Source organism: Labrus mixtus, chromosome 17, assembly GCF_963584025.1.
Source record: "Labrus mixtus chromosome 17, fLabMix1.1, whole genome shotgun sequence".
NCBI classification, from domain to species: domain Eukaryota; kingdom Metazoa; phylum Chordata; class Actinopteri; order Labriformes; family Labridae; genus Labrus; species Labrus mixtus.
Window position 1 is genome coordinate 18,266,697 of NC_083628.1, and position 22,178 is coordinate 18,288,874.

Below are 22,178 nucleotides of genomic sequence, written 5' to 3' on the forward strand. Positions count from 1 at the left end.
GTAAAATCCTGCAGTTCCTCGAGTGTCCACTAGAGGCTGGCTGCAGAAGCACAGGAAGTCACATACACACCCATTCTAAAAAGTCTGTTTTTACAGCAGAGATTAACATGTTTACAGCCTGGTTCAAAAAAACAAACAGGTCTGATTAGCTCATGTCTCGATTGACACACACTGTACGGGAGGTGAATGTTTTGATGACTCATCAGTTTTGATTTGATGAAGGATAAGAGTTATTCACAATAAGGCGTGTAGCTGACCTGATTGACAGGTGGGCGCGGTGTAACGGTTTGTCAGGAGGTTTAAAACCCGCCTCAGCTCCAGCTCTCAGTCTGTCGTTAGGTTGACTGAAAGTTAGACTGAGACAGCATTTCCAGCATGGAGACCGCCATCGATGGGACTCCAGCGCCCCCTGCAGGAACAGACAGGTGACATCGCTCCTGATGGAGTCAGAGCCTCCCCGATCTGGAATCATAAATATCAGACATGTTTGATATGTCTAGGTCAGGCAGCCTCTGACGGAATACCAGCAACAGCCAATGAGAGCGAGCAGACCGGGAAGCGTCACCAGTCAGATGTGTACTTTCACAGCAGCAATCATAAAGCACCTACACCGTCTTCTCAGCCATATTCTTGTTCTACCAGCTGACAACGTCCATCGTCCTCCATGTCTGTTTTTCTCCTTAAACAGGTGTGTGGTCTCGCGGTCTGGCTGAATCTTAACGTGTGTGCGATCAGAGGATGATAAAGTTAAAAATCAGTTGAATCTGTCCTCATGTCGGTTAATATTTGAAATCTTCTTGTGCTACTGTTCATGGACCTGTTGAAGTAAAACACCAAGGTAACCTCTGAAGTCTGTAGGGCCTGTCAGAAAGGACGTGGTGGGCGCTCGCTGCTTGCCGCTGTCGAGCCCATTTGTTGTCTATGTGTTGCTCCGGCAACGAGCCCCCGCCGAGCTGAGCGCAGCGCAAAGTCCTGCTTGCCGTTTGTGCACGCTGCGCTGAAATGAACAATTCTTCATTTGAGCACTTCGCTGCGTGATGTCACCTCTGCGTGTCCAATAGGAGAAAAGCTCAGATCACTTTTCTGAGCTCTAGTGGCGAGCGCAGGGCCCATCCTATCTGAAGGGCCGTTCTCGTGGTCATAGAGCGGCGTGGACCTGGGTCACTGTCACACTTTAAAAAACAACAAGGTGGGGCGCTGGTGGCTCAGTGGTTGGTGTATGGAGGCTATGGTCCTCCAGGCGGGCGGCCCGGGTTCGAATCCGACCTGTGTCTTCTTCCCGCATGTCATTCCCCACTCTCTCTCTCTCATTTCTGACTCTATCCACTGTCCTCTCTCTCTCCATTAAAGGCACAAAAAGCCATAAAAAAACAAAAACAAACAACAACATAATAAATGTTTGGTCGCTCGACAGAAACAGAGTGAGTCGTGTATTTTTAATCAAATGAATGTGACATGTTCTGATGACATTAACATACTAGTCACCACTCTTTAATCCGTCTTAGAACAAAGATAGTGTCATCTGTACACACGCACACGCACACGCACACGCACACGCACACGCACACAACAGTAAGGACACCTGTACAGCTTTTAAAGCCAGAAGGACTTTTTGGCATTCGACACATGAACGCCCCCGAGACGAGGCGGGAGACAGTTTGTGATTTTAAAGAAGCAGCCACCAGCCAATCACACACAGTTTAGTAAGGCAAAACAAAACAAAAAACAACAGAAGGAAATCATAGTGCAGATATGAGCAGCAGAAATGGCAAAAACGAGCCAACAGAATTTACAATAACGTTTTTTTCAAAGTGTCCAAAAAAACGGATCGGACTGATGCTGAAAATCACGTCAGGGTCTTACAAAGTTTGTTTTTATAAAAAACAAAAAGGAGGCAAAACATTTCACGGACGAGCGAGAGAGAGAGAGACAGACCGGATTTCATCATGAAGGCCGTAAAAAAAACAAAGCAAACATTAAAAAAACATGAAGTTACTGCAGGATGGAGACGCACCGCACTCTGGAGCTACTGGAGCATAACGCTATCAGCTGGAGCTAACACAAGCAATACGAGCTAATCAGCAGGACTACCCCGTTATCAGAGCGACACTTATCCTCTTCAGGAAACACTGCATGATATATTCAGAACCACAGATCTACACTGATGCTACGCTAACGTGGTGCTGTTAAAGACAAGAGGCGCTGCTGTGCAAATCCAGTTAGCATTTAGTCAGAGAGAACTGTTGGCATCAGAACGTCTTCAAGGGTTAGGGACAGAGAGTCTGTGTGTGTGTGTGTGTGCAGCTCTGTGTGTGCAGCTCTGTGTGTGTGTGTGTGTGTGTGCAGCTCTGTGTGTGCAGCTCTGTGTGTGTGTGTGTGTGTGTGTGTGTGTGTGTGCAGCTGTGTGTGTGTGTGTGTGTGTGTGTGCAGCTGTGTGTGTGTGTGTGTGTGCAGTTCTGTGTGTGTGTCTGCAGCTCTGTGTGTGTGCAGCTCTGTGTGTGTGTGTGTGTGCAGCTCTGTGTGTGTGTGTGCAGCTCTGTGTGTGTGTGTGTGTGTATGTGTGTGTGTGTGCAGCTCTGTGTGTGTGTGTGTGTGTGTGCAGCTCTGTGTGTGTGTCTGCAGATCAGTGTGAGCTCAAACGTCGCCTAGTTTGAACATCATTTCTAATTCAGGACGGAGTTTACCCTCTGCTAACTTTTAAGGTGTTTCACCGGCTTAAATCTGACACCTAGAATCTGCCGTCTAGTAGGTGTGACTTCTGGTTGTCATGGTGATGGTTTTGAAAGGTGTGATTACTTAAAGGATGAGGAGGAGCAGCGAGGTCTGTTTGGTGTCACCAGGGAGAGAAACGCTGCTCTCTGATTGGTCACGTCAAGTTCAAACCTGATTTCTGTTCTGATTATGTTTTGGTTTTTTTTTGGATGTTACACTCTACTAGTTAAGATGAACCGTCCGTCTCCGTGGTAACCAAACAACGACACAACCTTAGTTTAGTGCAGACCTTACACAGAGCTGCAGACACAGGACGCTGCTGTGTGTGGGAATAAAACAACAAAATTAATCCTAATTCATTTGATCCTCAGACGGCTTCAGGTGAGTCCAGGAGCTGAGGACCGACATACTCTCCTGTCTGTCACTGGTCAGCAGCAGAGCTGATGGTGGTGGGGAGGGGAGGTGTGTGTGTGTGTAGGGTGGCGATCAGAACCTTCTGTTGCAGGAAATTATGCACAACTTGTGATACATATGCACGACTCTACTGCAACAAGTAAATCAGAAACAAGGGAAGAGAAAATCATTTCGTTTTTCTGGAGCAAAAGTCACCAAACAAAAGATTCTGGTCCTGAATGCTCTGAATTTGTTTGGACTAGAGAACAAAACATGGCAAGGTCCTCGGTTTGTCAGATATGAGAGCAGTTATCAGGTCAACAGGTGTTGCAGCGATGGAAGCGGGCAAGAGAAGTGGTTCAGATAGAAGTGATTGTACTCGACCTAAAAAGCCTCTGCATGTTTCTAATAAGCTCCACGAGCAGAAACGTGCTCAAACTAGGATCAATATTGGAGATGATTTTGAAAAATGGAGAGAGGTTAGAACACAGAAAGGTTTACAGACCGATGCAGAGCTGGATAAACACTGAAGCTTCAGTGTTTATCACATGGCGACCTGCGTGAGCATCGACTCTAGAGAGGAGGGGGGCGGGGGGGAGACAGCTCTTTACAATGTTTAGAATTTAAACTGCAGTACCCGTTTTAAACACTAGGGGTCAGAGTTACATACTGCTCCTTTAAAAGCAGTCTTGATAAAAAGTACAGTTCTACAACTTCTAACGTCTGCTGTCCTACTAAACTTATCAAATGGTGCCAAAATGTTGCCGATGTATTTGAACAATGTAGACGGTGCTCTCTCTCTCTTGTGGTTTAAAGCTAAGTGAAGATCTGCAGTTTGTGAAAGCTTTGGTACTTTTGATCATTAAAATAACAGATTGTATCATTTTAAAACACACGCTATCAAAAGTAGGGAACATTTTGTCAACTCAGTCTCCTTTGAAATGATTGATTCAAGTACTTCTGTTGTGACATCATCAACTTTTAAGAAACTGGTAAAGCACATTCTGATATTCTTTGAGGTTCAGAGTTATTTTAAAATGAATTCATAACTAGTTTTCATCTAATTTAGGACGTTGCAACCTTTGGCAAAGCAAATTTTCAGACTGAATTTAGACGTCTCATCGTTTGTGTGAACTGTTTACTGCAACAGAAGGTCCTGACACTGCAGTGATGATAAAGGTGTGTAGTGACGGGGCGGGGTCAGGGTGGGCGGGGTCAGGGCGGGGCGTGTCAGTGTGTATTCACAGGTTTCAGTCAAACGTTTCCCACCTCCTCCTGAGGTCCTCCACCTTCTTCTTCTGGGGGGTCGCCGGCTTCGCTAAAGTCAGCAGATCCCCAAACAGATCCTGAGCGCTCTGAGAGTCTCCCTCGGTGCGGGGGGGCTTGGTACAGGAGGAGGGCGTGGGGCCGGCCAGGCTGGAGAGGGCGTGGTCGCTTGAGCAAGAGGGGGGCAAGCAGGTGGGGAAGGCTGAGGGGATCAGTCCAAATGTGGGGGGCAGAGTGGACCCCCCAGGGGATTGCTGTCTGTAGAGTCCTGGTAAAGAGGAAAAGGACTGTGGGGGGGTTTGAGTGTGTAAATATGAGCCAGGTGGGGGTCTGTAGACTGAGCTGAAGGGGTTCCCGCTGACAGTCGGGGCGTAGTGCATCTGAGGGGACGGGTGCTGCATGGAGGGGGTGAAGGGGTTCAGTGATACCTGGGGGTGCAGGGGGAACGGGGGCAAGCCCTGAGGATACGGCCGGGGGGGAAGAGGGGGTTTGCAGGACGATGGGGACACACCCACACCATCACTCTGGGGGGCGGAGCTGGCTAGAGTAGAGTTTTTCAGGGGGTCCAGCAGGCTGATCAGGTCTATGTTGTCCTCCTCAGGCCTGGAGGGCTTCAGCAAGTCTCCATCTGTGCTCAAGGTCAAGGCCTGTCTGAACTCCTGCCCCCCCCACGTAGACCCTCCCTCAGGTTTAGAGCGAGACTGAGCGCCAGGAGGAGCCAGGACGCCCCCTAACTCCGGGGTTTTCCTTCCGTGGGGGCGTGGGATGGTGATGTTTCCAGAGGAGGAGGAGGGGTCTAAAGGGTCCGGGGCGGGGCTGGAGGTGTCTCGGGGAGGGGAGGGGGCTTCACTCCGAACAGGAAGCTGGACAGAAGGAGGTCTGCTGCAGGACGGAGGAACAGACACAGGCAGGGAGGACTCCTCCGCTCCGACGCTCCACAGCTTGTTGTAAGACAGGTTGGAGAGTTTGAGGCCCGGAAGAGTCCGCGAGTGTTCCCCGACTGTCAGGTCCATCCGCTGAAAACACAAAACCAAAACCATTTACAGTTTGGACGTGGATTTGAACAGCTCAGAAGATCCTAGAACCTAAAAACTTACATCAAATGATCATTCATACAAGTGCAAAGTGTGATGTGTTTTTCAGTTCATGCATTAACGCATGTGATGGGTCGTGATTGATCATGAAGCCTGATGTTCCTCTACAGTTCTGTGGGTTAAAACATTAACCCTTTCCATAGTGCAAATCCACCGCAGCGCAGTAACAAAGCTTCGCCATAAATACGCTTTAAGACATTCTTATTGAGTCTCCCAGTCTGTGAATTCACATTTCATTACGGAGTTGCAGAAGCGTGAGAGAGCACGGCACAACGGGAGCTCCACATACACACACACACAGCGATGTTCTGCCCACTGGCTCAGCTGATCTCGTCCCTCCAACACCCCTGTAGACAGAACAGAAGGAGGGAGGGCGGGGGATCACTTTATCCCCTCTTCATGCCTCTGCAACATTCATATTGAAGGTGAAACGCCACAGGGACGTAAATATCTGACCTGGAAACGGCAGTCTGAATCGGGCTAGACCAAATAGTCAAGTGTCATTAAAAAAGATTTCTCAAACACCATCAGTTCTCCAACCTTCCCTAACTCTGCCTCTCCATCGGTCTCCCATCCTGTACCACCTGGCTCGGTTTTTTTTTGTGTGTGTTGTGGCTAAAGCTCTTCATGAACGAGGCACATGGACCGGTTCTACCTGTGCTAGCGTGAGAAAACTGAAACAATCTGAGATAAAAAAAAACGTTCTCTGATCTTTTTTTGTTAAAGAATATGAACAAAAAGTTCTTGATTCATGAATCTCTGAAGAGCTCATGCAGAGTTTTTTTTTCATTTAATGAAGTTCAGATCTTCAACATGAATCCTCCTCTGAGACTGTGAACAGATTCATGGTCATCTGTGGGTTTTGTCAAATTTTAATTTTCCAAACTAAAATGCATTTTTATTCAAACTGGACCTCTGGACAAAAAGCAGACCTAACACTTTCAGAATCTAAACATCTTTCTGCAGCGGGGCATTCGGACGTCTGACCTGGTAGGTGAACTTGGCCTGCAGCTCCTCCGAGTCTTTGGGGGTCCTCAGGTCCTCCAGACTCTTGGCGAGGGTCATGTGCTGGCCGTCGGGCTCGTCCTGGCAGCCGAAGATGTCCCCCAGCAGGTTGATGTTGGAGAACTTCTCGGTGACCGGACTGGGAGGAGCCGTGTGACTCTCTGCACCAAAACCGGGATCATCAGCTTCCATTAGCTCGACCTCCTTCAGGGAGCGGTACGGCTGAGGCCTGCAGCAACAAACAAGGTTTCACTTTCTGTTTCCTTCGATATATCTTCATAGATTCATTTATCTTGGTAGCTTTCACAGATGAGGTATCTGTCTGCTATCTAGCTGTCATGTAGCTGTAACGATAAACGTGGAAGTGACCTATATATGCTTTGCTGAGGCTGAAGAAATCTTAACGTCTGACATTATCAGGTAAAGGTCATGACCTCTTTGTAACCAATTAGAAGTGATCCCAAACATGCTGACAGATTATAAGCAAGACTGTTAACGTGAGAACTCAGTCACATGAGATGTTATTGCTTGTCCTTTGCTCGAGCTGCGATCACCTGTGGTCTGCTTTGTTGTGTTAGCATGCTAATGTTAGCGCTCTTTAGTTAGCATGTAAACTGACACAGAATGAGCGTGATCTAAAAACTCTTACTAACATCCAAATAATCAGTGATTATGTTCTTCTTCTTCTCTCTAGTTCTTGACTAAAACAGCTTTTATACACAAGGGGAGGAGCCGGCCGTCCCGTCCATGTAAACACAGCTCTGACAACAACACAGCCAGCTGGACTCGAGCTTCTCTCTCATTGTAGACAGTCATGACTCAGAGACACATTTACACAGGATAGACTGGATTTATGATATATTTATGTGGAACATGTTGCACAATCTTCCTTTAACCCTCTCGTCAGCGTCTGCACACGGACCACATTATCCTGTGGAACATGTGCAGACGTGTTAAATCAGAAAGAGAAGAGGAAGAGTTATAAAAGGTTTTGAAAGGAGCGACAGAGCTGCGTACAGAGGCGACCACTCGAAGGGGGCGGAGAAGAGAAAGCTGTCGGGCAAAGCAGAGATGGATTCGTCGTCGTACTGGAGCTCGTCTCCGGACGAATCCTCCGAGAGAAAGACGGTGTAGTGACGAGTGGGACGGAGAGAGCTACAGACAGGAGAGGAAGACACAAAGATTCACACACACACACGTGTTAATCAAGAAGATTAGAATAAAGGAAAGGTGGGAAATAAGAAGAGACGGATTCAGGGTGAGTAAGAACAGAAGTTCATTTGTTATATAAGGATTTATTTTATTACATGCTTTGATTAGTTGTTTAAGATTGAGTCTCAAAGGAAGCTGTGCAGTTAGGTCAAACAGGAACAAACAATTTGGACAAACAAACCAACAAATAAAATCTTAATGGCAGAGATAAACGGGAACAAAAGCAAAAATCTTATCAGGACCGACAAGAAAACAAGATTCAAGACGTTTTAAAGGTGACTATGTGCGTCTTGTAATGTCTCTTACTCTCGTCCTGTCATCGTTTATCTGAACATGGAGGTTGAAATGTGTTATTCTGGATGTAAAGGAGGAGGGGCTTACTGGTCGACGCTGCTCTCCAGACTCACGTTACTGCTCGGCCTCTTCAGCAACATCGGAGGACGAGCCTGAAGAAGTGAGAAAATAATCACTTATAGTCTGTCAGCGTTAAACACACAGTATGTAAACTCCACCACCAGGGGGCTCTCGTCGAGGCCAGCGGGGAATCATGGGAGGGGAGTGATTCTCGCTGATACTCCACCCTGCTTCCGCCATGTTTGCTTTTTCCTGACATCATGGGCACTATGATGACACTAAGTGTGTAGTTGTATTTTTATTTCACCCTTCCTCCCCATCCTGCCTACCTGTCCAAAGTGCACAGTGATTGGCCGGTGGTCCTCCAGTGTTCGCAGAGGCCCCTCCCTCCTGACTGCGCCGCCTGTAGACGAGGTGAACCCGGCCGTGTTGTCGTCGTCGTCGATGACTGCCGACCCCGTCGTGGGGAACCCGTTCTCTGCCTGCTCCTGTAGAGGGGGGACACAGGGGGGAGGAGGTTGACGTAGGCGAGAGGAGAGATGGTACCGCAAGGGGAGGGGGAGGGGGAGAGGGAGGGGGAGGGAGGCTGCACGTCTCGGCTACAGAGGTGTTTCAGGGAGTTCAGGTCAGGAGAGTTTGAGGGGGTTTGTGAGTGAGAGCATGAACTGTTACAGCTGCAGGTGCAGATTTAAAACTCCCACTCTAATGATCCAGCGTTTCCATGACAACAAAGTGTAATTCTCATCACATCAGAGGATTACTGGCCTCAGTGTAGAGCTCTGTACCTTCTGCTTCAGTCGACTCTTCACTTCTTTGATTCGCATTTTGGCGTGGTCCTTAGCCTGAAAACAAACAAATTATTTTATTTTATTATTTTCTGAACACACGATTCACTTTCTTAGAATCTTTATGAAGAAATTTTGGGGTTCGAGGTCAAGAGGTCCAGGTTGAGTCTCAGCTTGCTCAAGGTGCAGGTCTAAAACCTGTAGGTCTCATGTTGTCTGATATTTGAGTTTGGTGTGGAGATGAAGTGACAAAAACTAAAACTTAAAGTCAAAGCTTTGATGGGATCAGCTGTAGAACAAAATGTAATCAAAACGTTCCCCGTGTAGTGGAGCCGTTCTTTTACAGAATAAAACAAGACTGTACTTACAAACTTGTAAGCGTTCTTCATGGCCGGGTTTGCCCTGGTCTTCACCGTGTTGAAGATGGCTCCGCCCCCTTTCTGTCAGAAGACGTTCACACTAAATCAGTTTGTAAAAAATCTCTGCACACACATCACCATCAGTTATCGGTTTGCTCTAAAACAGCAGCAGGACAAACTTTGAAAGAGCATGATTAAAGGTCGAAGGTTACCGGCCCTCGCTCTCTGTAACCCCAGCTCACCTTCACTGTGAAGAGCCACTGGTGGTAGGTCTTATCACTGCCTGTAGGGGGCGACACAACAAGATCAAGTTAGCAGCATCATGTTATAAACACGCTGAGGACAAGAAGTAACGTCGGGTAAATCTAGAAACATTTGAAGACACACTGCGGTGTGTGCGTTCTTGACATTCTGGGACTAAAGGTGTGTTCACTGCGTCCAGAACGATCACATAAAATCACCTGAGAGCGGCCTCACCTGCGTACTCTCCCATGTTGATCTCATCCTCAAAGATGTCGCTGAAACCTTCGCCTGCGTTCAACAAGTCCAACCGACCGTCAATGAACTGCAGGAGGAAACAAAACCACGAGTGAAGGGTAAGGTGAGATCAAGACTGTGTGTGTGTGTGTGTGTGTGTGTGTGTGTGTGTGTGTGTGTGTGTGTGTGTGTGTGTGTGTGTGTACCTGTTTAAAGAGCTGCAGCTGGATGGCGTTCAGCAGAAACTGTCTCATGGCACTGGAACGATGGTTCACAAACGTGTCTTCATTAAACGTGATCGGCTCTCCCTGAACATTCAAGAAAACACAACGACTGTCACAAAACTCAACAACAACAACCACAACCACAACCACAACACGTTGTCTTCATGTTTAGGGTCCAGTTAAATTCCTTTTCACACCCAAAGTGTCACACCTCGAGTCAGTTTTTTACCTGTTTGCTATTATTATTATTATTCACCATCTTCTTAATTTGCTCTAAGAGTCAGAGAAATTAAACTCTGCACGAAAACTTATGTTATGAATTATGTTTTTTGCTGTTCTAAGAATGAAAGGATGCAGGTCCCCAATAAGCCAGATGGTGGCGCTTTTATGAAAGGCAGGGTTGGTAGTTTTCAAAAAAACTACCATGATTTTGAAAGTAGCATTCCCTCAGTGCTCCCTCTAAAGCCACGCCCCCCCCCCCCCCCCCCCTATATACACAAGCACCGTTGGTCCAGAAGTGGACCTCAGCTTATCTCTTGCATTGTGTAGAAACTACGTCGTCTCATGTCTCATTCAGCGATAAGTAAACTCACAGTATAAACTCAGACATCAATGGCGTGCTTTGAGTGTGGGCTAGAGCACTCAAGAGGTAGAGAGTGAGCAGGGAGACATGGAGGCTTGTGATTGGTTCATCAGATTGGTACCTCGTGGCAGACATTGGTCGAAGTTTTTACAGACTTACAACTGATACAGATGACAGATTTTGAGTTATTAATTTCTGTCAGGACCGTCAAGGACTGTCAAGACAATTTCAACCAGAATCTTAAAAAGTGGATCTGGAGGAAATTACCAACCCTGCTCTTGAGTGCTCATTTGATATGTCAACCCCAATTTAACGAGGTAGAAGTGATTAACTTCAATCTCAACCTCAATCATTAGTTTCATATTGACAGGAGCGAGGTGGTGTTAAAGTGGGTTTTAAGTTTTTATTTTTGTTTAACAGCACTTCTTTTTATTTTTATTGTCCACCAAAACAAGCAATGAGAGAGAAATGAACTAATAACCTCGTTCTTGTTCCGTTCATCACATTTGTCTCCCGTGCAGTTTGTACTGACCGGTTCGATCTGCAGAGCGTTCCTGTAGCTGCCGAACAAAGCCGCCTGACTCTTCAGGAACGCCCGAGCTACACCGTCTCCCGTTGTCGTGGAAACCTTCTTCAAACGACTTTTTAGAGATGAAACCTGCAGGATGTAGACGCACAGTCTTTAGAACCGATAAAGTTCAAACTGGACCGTTTCCTTTAAAATTTAACACTGCAGCGTCTCACCACGTCGTTGGGCAGACTCTGGAGGTCGTCGTACGGGGTTTCCAGGGTGTTTGTGTCCACGTTCAGGACCACCACGTCATCCAGAGCCATCCCTCGGACTTTCTAAGAGCAGCAGACAAAAGAAGCATTTCAGTACCAGCTGAAGCAGAGTCAAAACGTCTGTTCTGGTTTCATCTGGACACCTACCTCCATCAGGCTGGAATGTACTCCGATGAGGTAGGGCATGGGGGCACTGAGACAGGAGACACTTTCAGAGTTACAACATCTGTTCCAAACATAACAGCTGTTTATTCCACTTCAACACAGCAGAGGTCAGATGGGCCTCTTCAGCTTCACCCAGCAGAAAATCATCCTACTCTTCAAACAAAGGTCTTGAAATGTTGAGTATAAACTTCAAGCTGCATGTGCATGACGGTTTTAATGACAGAGTTTTTTTAAAGCCTTAATGTTAATTATGCAGCTGAAATGTTACTGAGCGATGAAGGCAAGAACACTGTTTGATTTATGTTCATATTTGGGCGTTGGGCTCGTTGCTATTTAATATATGAATTTCACATTCATAGTCTTTCAGTTTTCCTCACAGGAGCTCTAAAGTGAAGACCTGCAGGTCAAAGGTCAAACACACTGTGAATAGGGGGATTTGAGCAGACCAGTATGGACTTAAGGCCCTGACACACCGAGCAGATGGCAAAGAACTAGTCACTGACAGTGGCGTCGCCTCACGTCGCCTTTTGTCTTGGTCAAAAAGTTGCACTTGAACACACCGCAAAGACTACAGCCGACGACCAACCACCACGTAGGTTCTGCTCATGAGAGGAAATAACTCTCCATTCCAGCAGGCGGCGGTAGTCTGTAATCGTCATTCCAAAAAAGGGGAAAAAGGAAGAGGACGAGGACGGAGAAGAATGAGGATAAATAAACCGTTATGATACGAGAAGACCATTTTTACACCGCTGTAGGTACTACTAATCGAGAATAATGTCTGATAAAAAGTTGAAACTTGCTTTCTCCACTTCCGTTTTTTTCTCATGCACTGATTCGCTTAGCTGAACAGCCAATCACAGTGATTCCTTGAAATAAGGCAGACTTGGGCTGACGGGTTAGCGACGGAGCTGGACACACTGCAAAAACTAGGGCGCCGGTCTCAGGGCCTTTAGCTCTCCTCAGGACCGACTGGTTGTAAATGTTCAGACGCCGCAGCAGACCGACACCTCCCTGAGATTTTTACGACTTGTTTACCAGCCTCCGACGTCTGTTCTTATTGGTCAACTTCAGGCTTCCAAGCGATGCAACAATACAAAAGTTTAAAACAACATCTCAACGCTTTTTTGACTTTGAAGTTGTGCTACGACAGTTGTGCAGTCAGAATGGTCACCACGGTTACTCACCAGCAGTAGTCTAGCAGGTGTTGAGGCAGGACAGGAATGTAAACGTGTTGCCAGTGCATCGGATACATCATGGCTGCAGAGCCGTGGACACAAGCGGTTAACTGTGGATCAAATATATTAAAAATTGTGTGTGACGTCACACAGCGTTAGATCTTTATCTTGACTTCTAAAACAGCATTTTCTCATATGTAGACATTAAATATGGATCAGGTTGTTTGACACTATTACAGATATTAAAGACTGCATTATTTAATTATTAAAACAGGAAGTCAGTGCATCATAAACGCAGCTCACAGACTGTCTGACTTGCTCATTAAGAAAAGACTTGCAGAGTTTTAGCAGACTTTAAAAAGAGGTGGTGGGTGGACTTACAGTGCTCAGTTTGCTACAGCAGATGAGGATTCGTCGTTCATAAAGCATGCTGGCGTACAGGTGAAGCATGTTGTTGACGTCTACTGCTACAAAATACTCTGTTAGGTTTCTCTGCAGGCGTCAAAAACAAGAGATAGAGGGACAGAGTCAGGGAGAAGGTAAAGAACAACTTAAGATTCAGTATCGATGATATGGACATGAAACTCAAGGAGCTCAGGGTGTTTGTTTGTAATATCTCTGATCGTTAGTGAAATGACAGCACTCACATTCTCAGGTATGCTGGGGAGTTCCCCTGTGTCGGGAACAGTGAAGAAGGAATGCTGCAGAAACACAAAAAACACAACAGGATCAGTGTTTGTGAGCACAAGAGGAGGAGAGTCCCCACAACGCTCAGGCAGCCTGTTTCTGCAGGGTCAGAATGAATTAAAGACATAACGGGTGTCACAAATGGTAACAGATCCTTTAAAGGTGACATATTCTCCTCCTCTTCATCAGTGTAAATAAGTCTCAGAGCTCCTCAAAACATGTGTGTGAAGTTTCTTGTTCTAAATCCACTCTGAGTCTGTATTTGATCATGTCTATAACCCCTCTATTTCAGCCCTGCTCAGAACAGGCTGTTTCTGTGTCTGTACCTTTAAATATGTAAATGAGCTGTGTCTGACCACGCCCCCTCTCTGGAAGGGCTTGGGTGTCTCAGGCTTTCTCACTCCATGTCCTATTGTTTACGGTGAGAAGGCAGACTCAGAGGGCAGAACAAACACCTAGCTGTGGGAGTGTCACCCACCTGGGGGAGGAGTTACTGCCCTTTGTGATGTCATGAAGGGAAAATCTCAAAACGGCCTGTTTGAGAACACATTTTCTGAAAAGTGGAGCAGGCAAAAGATGGAGAAGATGGACTTTTCTCATCATTGGGGGGTTTGTAGACAGACTAGAGACACATTCGAGTTGGAGAAACATGGAGAAGTGGATTATGTATAATATGGGACCTTTAAAGCTACAAAGAGAGAGTACTTTTATTTAACAGTCTTTGTTTGCCCTGTAGGAACGAGCTGACGAGAATAACATTTGTTGATATTTCTTCGTTGTATGCTCGTACCTTCACAGGCTCAATTTTGACTGTAAAGATAAATTCATGTCTATGCTGTGAGTCTTTCTGAATCTTGAGTGGAGTTTAGTTTCCTGTTCTTAAATCAACATCAACCTTTATTTAAGTTCTCGGAGAGATCATTGAGGGTGACCCCCATTTACAATGATGCCGAGAAAACATACATAAATGATAAACAACGAGAAATGAGATAAAGCTACTACAGAAAATAAAATCAAAAAAAGAGCAATAAGAACAATAAAATATATACACTAAAATAATTTAAAAGCTTGAAATTACTACAGTGATAAGTCAGCAATTAAAATCAAATAAAACAGTTACAGTCAGGTATTGGGCGGTTAAAAATAATATTTCTAAAGTGTCCATAAGGGATATAAGTGCTCAAATTCAGGTCCTGTTGTAAAATGTTCCAGGAGTTTGCAGCACTAACACTAAAAGCAGTTTTCCCCAGGTCAGTCCTGGCATGAGGAACCTGGAGAACCAGCCTCTCACTCAAGCAGGTTAAAAATGGACCAGGGTTCAGATTTAACAATGAGGTGATATATGATGGAAGCTTTCCAGTAAGGGCTTTATAGATAAAAAGATGCCAGTGGTTATTGCGTCTCTCAGTGAGGGAGGGCCAACCAACTTTATTATGGAGAATGCAGTGGTGAGTCATGTAGCTATCACCGATGATGAATCTAATCGCAGAATGATAAACAGCATCTAAGGGCTTTAGCGTAGTGGAAGAGGCATGCCTATAGACTACATCACCATAATCCAAAACTGAAAGAAAAACTGCTTCAATTATCCTTTTCCGACAGAACATAGGGAAATTTTATTTATTTCTATATAGGTAACTAACCTTTTGAGATTATCTATGTGAAGTTTGAATGTTAGTCTGTCATCTATCCATATACCGAGATATTTATAGTCTTTAACTCTCTCGATAATGGATCCTAGCAGGGTGGTAATGTGAAGGTTATTATCAGTTTCACATTTAGCCCTAGAAAACAACATACATTTAGTTTTCTGAGCATTTAAAACCAATTTAATGTCATTAAGTGCAACTTGGAGAACATTAAAGGAATGTTGCAGGTTCTCCATGGCAAGCTGAGCAGAATTAGTAATACAGTACAATATTGTATTATCTGCATAGAAGTGAGCATGTGAATGGTCGCTAGATAATAATGGAATAGTTTTATTAATAAAAATTGTAAAAAGGGCTGGGCCTAAGATTGAACCTTGTGGAACACCCTTAGTGATTGGAAGAAACTCAGAGTGGATGGTTCCCAGGTTCACTGATTGCCGTCGGTCAGTGAGGTAGTTCAAAAACCACGCAATCAGATCTCTGTTGGAGGTTGAAGTCAGACTCACCACACCCAGATGAACGGGGACTCCGGGCTCGGGGATTGGAAGAGTGTGTAGAGACACCAGCAGCTCCTGCCAGTTACTCTCCTGAAACATTCAAACATTCAGGACAGGTGCACGGGTTATTTTATCTCATGAAACAAACTTAAAACTCCAACATCAAAGTTGACTGAAGGACAAACTTTAAAGAATTTAAAAAGATGACGTCGTGTTTGTCTTGATACTGTAATGTTATAATGAGATGATAGTTTAGTTGGGACATAAAAACCCATTCAGAGGAGAGAGGTGGGAGGGGGGGGGGCTCAGGAGGACATGACAAAGCAGAAACAGAGTCAGAGTGTCTACATCTTTTTTTAAATTGTTTTCAATGAGGAGAGAGCGTTTGCTGCAGCAAGGGGCCGTGTGGAGAAAAGCTCAGCCCCCAGCGTCTTTCTTTGTGAGAAAGTGTTCAAGAGTTTAGCATAGGTCTGAAAAAAGCATTCGACTGATTTTACTGCCGTCTCTGTCATTTTCAGGCTTAAAGCTTGTTGTCGTTAACGTGCTGCTGATATCCACTACAGAGGGAAATATGGAAACTAATTCAAACTGACTCAAGCTGCTCATCATCTGAAGCCAACTCAACAAACCAGAGATGTGAAAACAGGAACTTAAAAACAGGAAGTTTAAATTTAGCTCCAGAGAGACGACAGAGAGCCGCACATGAAGTGAAGAAAGTGACCAACAGATTTATGAATGAAGTCGATCAGCCCGATAGAATAATGATCAAAGCAGTAAAGATTTAAAATTAAATCACAGAGTAAAAGAGTGTTTGTAAAAGTATTTCTTCAGGAGTGTGACCTCCTCTGGCAAACAGGACGAGATGTGGCCGTGACACGACTCACCTGTCCTTTGATGGTGTAATCGGCGAGGATATTCAGCAGCTTGTAGAAGACTTCAAACCACGGCAGGTAGCTGAGCGAACACAGAGGGTTCCATTAGTTTACATACAGACTGTGTTCAAGAAGACAATCCAGGGTCTTAAAACCTGCATTCTCTCCAACAGCCAGCAGGGTGCGACACTGGTTGCAAAAAAGCAGTCGATGATGCTGCCTCTCAGTTAATTTATTCCTTCAGGGAACATTAACGAGTTTATGTTCCAAATCTCAAGTTTCAGTTCTTCTTCCACACAGCGTGATGTTCATTTAGTCATTTATGGTCGACTGTATGAATAACGGACAGAGGAACATCTGGTCACGAGTAGAAACAGAAGACTTAGAGCTCCCCCTGCTGACTGGCTGCAGTACAGGTCTTAAACCCCACCTCCTCCATGTTACAGTAAGATGGGACATGGATCATTTTTCTAAGACCTGGTTTCGTCGTTTGATTCAACGGCATTAAAAGAGTAAAGCGTAACCAACACAAACACAAGAGTTCTTGAACTTTCCATTACTGTGGGTGTCTGCCTCACCTTTAAGTAACTGTGGTGAACAACTAATATTTGATCGTGTACTAGGACTAATGACTAACGGAGCGAACATTGACTGCACGCACGCGCGCACGCACACACACTGACCTGAGGATGCAGTAGCAGGTGTGAGCCCCCGAAGAGAGACGACAAAAACCAAATCTCTGTTTGCTCTCGATGTCCGTCAACACAAATGTGAAGTTCTGCCCGACCTGGTTCACCGTCAGGCTTCAGCGAGACAAAGAGAGGCGGATAAGGACACACACACACACACACACACACACACACACACACACACACACACACACACACACACACACACACACACACACACACACACACACACACACACACACACACACACACACACACACACACACACACACACACAATTACAAAGTGAGTTTAATCTGTGCAGAAAGAAATCTATTTAACGAGGATCTGCAGCTTTTAAGTGAGTCCAGAACTAAACAAAAACTGGTTTTATTTCAGCATGAAGTAGATCCTGGGACAAATTGTTTGTGTGTCCCAAAATTGTCGGGGGGGGGGGGGGGGATGTGTGTAGCTGGTTGTGTATCTGTGTGAGAATGTCTGTGTGTGTGTGTGTGTGTGTGTGTGTATCTGTGTGAGTGTGTGTATGTGGGAGTGTGTGTGTGTGTGTGTGTGTGCCTACCTGTCCATGCTGAAGGGGAAGCAGAATTTGGGCACCGTGTTAAGAGTTTCCTGTCAGTAAACAGAAGCACACAGTCATTACATTAGGCTTAGTTTGTGATCTCTATTTATAAATATAAATCTGCAATTACATTAAAAAAATTCATCTTATACCCCCCCCCCCCTTTTTTTTTTTAAAGAAAAGCTGTTTGATCTGAATATCAGACCTGGTCCGTGTAATCTGCAGGATACTGTCTCCTCACCTCCGGCCCTGTTAGAGAGGGAACACACGCACACACACACACACGCACACACACACACACACACGCACACACATGCACACACACACACACGATATGGAGTGAGCTAAAGAACCCAAACACAGAGTCTGAGTGTTGATGGTGTAACAGGAGCAGAGTGGGACTCTGTGTGAAGAGTGTGCAGCATGTGTTGGTCATGTGTTAGACCTTTGACCTCTGTGTTTCTACAGGTGTTTTTTATTATACATGCTTCTGTACATGTGGCTTCATATCCTCTCCGTCTCTCCCTGACTTTCTGTTTTTATTGCTACTGCAGCTGAACTGATCGCCCCCCGAGGACCAATCAAAGTCTGAACTTAACCTCCCGGAGGTTTTATGACCACATCATAAACCAGCACATGTTGGAGCCCATAATTGAATGGTTATGTAAACGCCTCGTTATGTTTTCTTAATGTGCCGTTTTATTTAAAGGTGGATGCACAAGATTAAACAACAGCTCTGAAGTTTAAAAAGATGCAGATCATGTTCTTCAGTCAGTCAGTCATTGCAATAGTTGGACGGTTGATGCACGGTCCACTAGCTTAGGTCCACGAGGGGGGGAAGTCCCTGGGATTGTGTCTGCCCTGTGGCACCTTTTCTGCAGGTCACCACCCTCTTCACTGTCCTGTCTCTAAAATAAAAACCTAAAAAGCCCCAAAAATACGATCTTGATGGCTTGCTGTAAATGTGTGACACTAAAAAAATATATATTTTTTTTAATTTGAAATCAGCAGAAGAATCACATGGAGGTCGGTTTGCATGCGTTCATGTTCGTGACACATTCTCGGAGATAGGGCATCTTTGAGACTGAACAGGAAGTGATGCGAGGAACGAGACTCCAACAGGAGGAAATTCTTAGAAACAAGCCGACTGCTCAGAAACCAGGAAGTCTGATTAGTCACAAACGGCAGATTTAAAAAAAAGGAACCTGATGCAGACCGGACAGATCAGGATTTAAAAATCTAAATAAGTCGTGAGTGACTCAGAGTTTCCTTTAATGTGTTAAAGATGCAAACATATAAAATCAGTGTATATTAAACAGACACTAACTTTATCCCGAGGTCTTTGCTCTTACAAATGTTCCCCGTTTGAGTCACTAAACTCTGCAGCTCAAACTCGTCGTATGCTTCGTTTGCTTCTGTCTGATTCATGACACCAGTGAAGTCCATGAGTAGCTTTGGGCTGTCACGATACTAGAACTTCAATATGATACGAGTAAAAAAACAAAACAAATGAAACCACAGCAACACAAAAAGAAGTCGAGTCATTTCTCGGTTTGAATGAGCATGCGATCTCTACTCAGCGCTGAAATGTTGCAGATGTGAGACATGAACAGAACTTCAGCATCTTCATGAGGCGCTGAAAGGACTTGACAGTCAATCTGTCGACCTGAGACTTTGACTGGACCCCTGCTGGTCTCTCTTTAGGCTGCGACAGAACCCATTCAAATGAAATCAGAGCAAGTTGATCATGTCATCAACCATGGGCTGACAATGTGAGAGGCTGGACAGAGATCAGCCCAACTTGAGCCGTTTTACTGTACTGGTATATGTTGCACTGACTTGTTTGGTGAAAAATAAAAACATAAATGTTTCAACAGCATGAGTGTGTGTCTGCAAATATTTCTGTGCATGTGAACAATCTGAAGAATTTTCTACAATTTGAACTATTTTAGTATTATGGCAAAGCATACTAAAGATGAGAGTGCTTTTCATTATGTCCAACAGTGTGTGGTTGGTTAGACAACAATCTGGTAATATGAATGAAGCGTGTGCCATTTGGTGCAGAAGTTTGATTTTGATAATGTAGTTTTGGTTGCAGTGCTTCATTTTGCAGGATATATTAGGTATTTTGCAGTTTGGGTGTGTGGTTTTGTGAGTTGTGTTAAGTATTTTGATAAAACCAGCCTAGTTTGCAAAATTGTGTTTTAGCAATTGGAAAAAACTGTAAAGTTATTTGTTCTTTTAAAAAGAGGCAATGAGTGGTGGTCTTGAGCGGTCTTGATCTAAAATCCAGAGTCCGCCCAGTCTGATACCGGGACAAGACCGAGTCAAAATGCATCAGACTCCGAGACCTTCAGAAAGTGGTCTGGAGACCGGTCTTCCAGTACTACAACACTTCTATCACTGAGGGTTTGACTTGTGTTGAGGAAACACGCTCACTAAGACGGGAAGGTGAGAACGATCAAAGCGGACTGATCTGAGATAACTAAGCGGTGGCGCTGACAGTCCATCGTTATCTTATGAAGTATTTTTGTACATCAGGAATCACAAAACGTGTGCAGCCTCTCGGTCGGCAGGATGTGAGATAACATTTTGCAATATTTCTACATTTGAATAACGCAAAATACACAAAAATAAAGAGTGCATATGAACTTTAACTCTGTTTCTTTGATCATCTGCTGTTCTCACAACATTTTAAAGCAAACACAACCTTTTCAGAACAGAAGAGATGAATGTAGTCCAGCCTCACACACTTACCTGAAGTGTGTATTCCTGGTTGTGAGACCTCCAGGAAGACCTCATACGTGGACTCGGGGCTCTCCCTGCAACACAGGAGGAGAACTTATCGATATGTTCTGTGCATGTTAAAGGGGACATATTATGAAGAATCCACTTCTAGTGTTTTTGAACATATATTTGGGTAACCTGAGTGTCTACAGACCCACTAAATGTGAAATAAACCCATCCAGTCCTTTGTTTGTGGTCTGCATAAGTCTTACAACACAGAGGAAAATGCTCCGTTTCAAATGTACTCTCCTTGTGATGTCACAGTGGGATTCTGGTTAAGAAAAATACCCTCCCTCCCCTGGTATCTCCAACCATGGACTCCACCCCCAGCCTAGAACAAAACTTTTGCGCAGGTCCGCCATTTTTATTCTCGTTAGTGAAGGAGTGATGTCTACTGGGAAAACTCAGGGGGGGCTCATTGCATTTAAAGAGACACACACACCAAAACGGAGCGTTCTGAGAGAGCTGGTTTATACAGGGTCACAAACCTCCTCTGGTGCTTGATTCATGTTATATTTTGACCAAAGCACAGCACAGATGTTTCATTTAGACCACAGGGGACTGTTTGAAAAGGTGGAGAAGGGGGATAATATGTCCTCTTTAAGAAACAAAAAAACAGGGGAGCACATTCACCAAAGGAATGCAGCCTTTCACTCATCTGGAAATGTACAATAAATGTGTTTTTAAAGTACTAAGACTATTTTCCTTACGTATTTATTTTGAGCTTTGAGTTTTTCTGTGTTTGATTTTGAGTGACGCTGAGACTACGCTGCAGATATCCTTAAACAGCAAACAGCGAAGATTTTACAGAAGAAAAGCCCCCCGGTGTGTGGTGGTATCAGGGTTGTTAAATTCTCTGACCTCACAGAGGATAAAAGCTCTCTGTCTTTCAGGGAAGCTATCGCCGTGTTCTCAGTCATCATCAGGATGTCTGAGGAGTGAGGACACTCTTAATGTGATCATCACAACACGCACCAACAAAGAAAATGATTGTTTTTCAAAACAAGCGCTTTAAGCCAGTATTAACCAGTGTATCCAAAACAGTAAAAAAAAAATCACAGTTTTCAAAAGACATCATCCACAGAAGAGAAAACATAATGACGTTTGGAACCATCTTTGAATGCTACACCCACAGAACGAACACCGTTAATCAAACTAATCTTTCAATGCTCTAAACCAGCGCTTCTCAACTCGTCTGGCCTCAGGACCAACCTCCAACTCCTCAGCGAAAAAAACTTGACCCAAATTTCTGATATTTTTGGACCAATCAGATGTATTATCTATTAATGAATAATAATTTAATTTCTGCTCGTGGAGCTTATTAGAAACATGCAGAGGCTTTTTAGGTCGGGTACAATCACTTGTATCTGAACCACTTCTCTTGCCCGCTTCCATCGCTGCAACACCTGTTGACCTGATAACTGCTCTCATATCTGGCAAACTGAGGGGCGTCCAAAACGGCCGTGTGGGGGTGTCTTAAAAGCGCCTACCTTCTCTGGTCCAAACAAATCCAGAGCATTCAGGACCAGAATCTAAAGTTAGAAGGAGGACATACTGGATGCTGCATTGTTGTCAGAGAAGCCAGCACTTCAACATAACATGTTTCCTTAATGTCTGATCATATAGTAAAGTCACTTCATCATTTCACTCACTACACATCTCACTGATTGGAACTTTAAACATGTGTGAGCTGACAAACAGTCTGTTAGTATGTTCTCTACACATTCACCTTGTTTCAAAGTCTGATTGCTCTTTCCTGTAACACATACAAAGGTTTTACTCTCAGGATGTGTAATAACACGTGTAGTTAAACCGTCCGTCTGCAGATCAATGTAGGATCATCAAAGCACC

At 44.7% G+C, this 22,178-nt stretch overlaps 1 protein-coding gene and 1 long non-coding RNA gene across 4 annotated transcripts in view; one reads left to right on the forward strand and one right to left on the reverse strand.

The window, feature by feature from the left end:
• The window catches only part of dennd1a (DENN/MADD domain containing 1A), a 168,485-nt gene that overhangs the window by 145,315 nt on the left and 992 nt on the right, over positions 1–22,178 (reverse strand). For 2 of the 3 annotated variants that reach the window (XM_061061403.1, XM_061061402.1), the window contains exons 2-23: positions 20,298–20,362; positions 17,746–17,789; positions 17,541–17,590; positions 16,976–17,095; positions 16,305–16,374; positions 15,430–15,510; positions 13,235–13,288; positions 12,969–13,079; positions 12,597–12,697; positions 11,395–11,440; positions 11,209–11,310; positions 10,997–11,122; positions 9,864–9,965; positions 9,658–9,745; positions 9,423–9,463; positions 9,190–9,261; positions 8,822–8,878; positions 8,366–8,524; positions 8,064–8,128; positions 7,488–7,625; positions 6,453–6,699; positions 3,754–5,387 (exon numbers count right to left, since the gene is read on the reverse strand). In XM_061061403.1, the coding sequence (XP_060917386.1) occupies positions 4,356–5,387; positions 6,453–6,699; positions 7,488–7,625; positions 8,064–8,128; positions 8,366–8,524; positions 8,822–8,878; positions 9,190–9,261; positions 9,423–9,463; positions 9,658–9,745; positions 9,864–9,965; positions 10,997–11,122; positions 11,209–11,310; positions 11,395–11,440; positions 12,597–12,697; positions 12,969–13,079; positions 13,235–13,288; positions 15,430–15,510; positions 16,305–16,374; positions 16,976–17,095; positions 17,541–17,590; positions 17,746–17,789; positions 20,298–20,362 (2,971 nt within the window). In that variant the 3' untranslated portion in view covers positions 3,754–4,355. The remainder of the gene's footprint in view (positions 1–3,753; positions 5,388–6,452; positions 6,700–7,487; positions 7,626–8,063; positions 8,129–8,365; positions 8,525–8,821; positions 8,879–9,189; positions 9,262–9,422; positions 9,464–9,657; positions 9,746–9,863; positions 9,966–10,996; positions 11,123–11,208; positions 11,311–11,394; positions 11,441–12,596; positions 12,698–12,968; positions 13,080–13,234; positions 13,289–15,429; positions 15,511–16,304; positions 16,375–16,975; positions 17,096–17,540; positions 17,591–17,745; positions 17,790–20,297; positions 20,363–22,178) is intronic. The other variant, XM_061061404.1, reaches the window with a different exon arrangement.
• LOC132992231 (uncharacterized) overlaps positions 1–22,178 on the forward strand; it is a 154,236-nt gene that overhangs the window by 103,277 nt on the left and 28,781 nt on the right. The gene's annotated exons all lie outside the window — the stretch shown is intronic.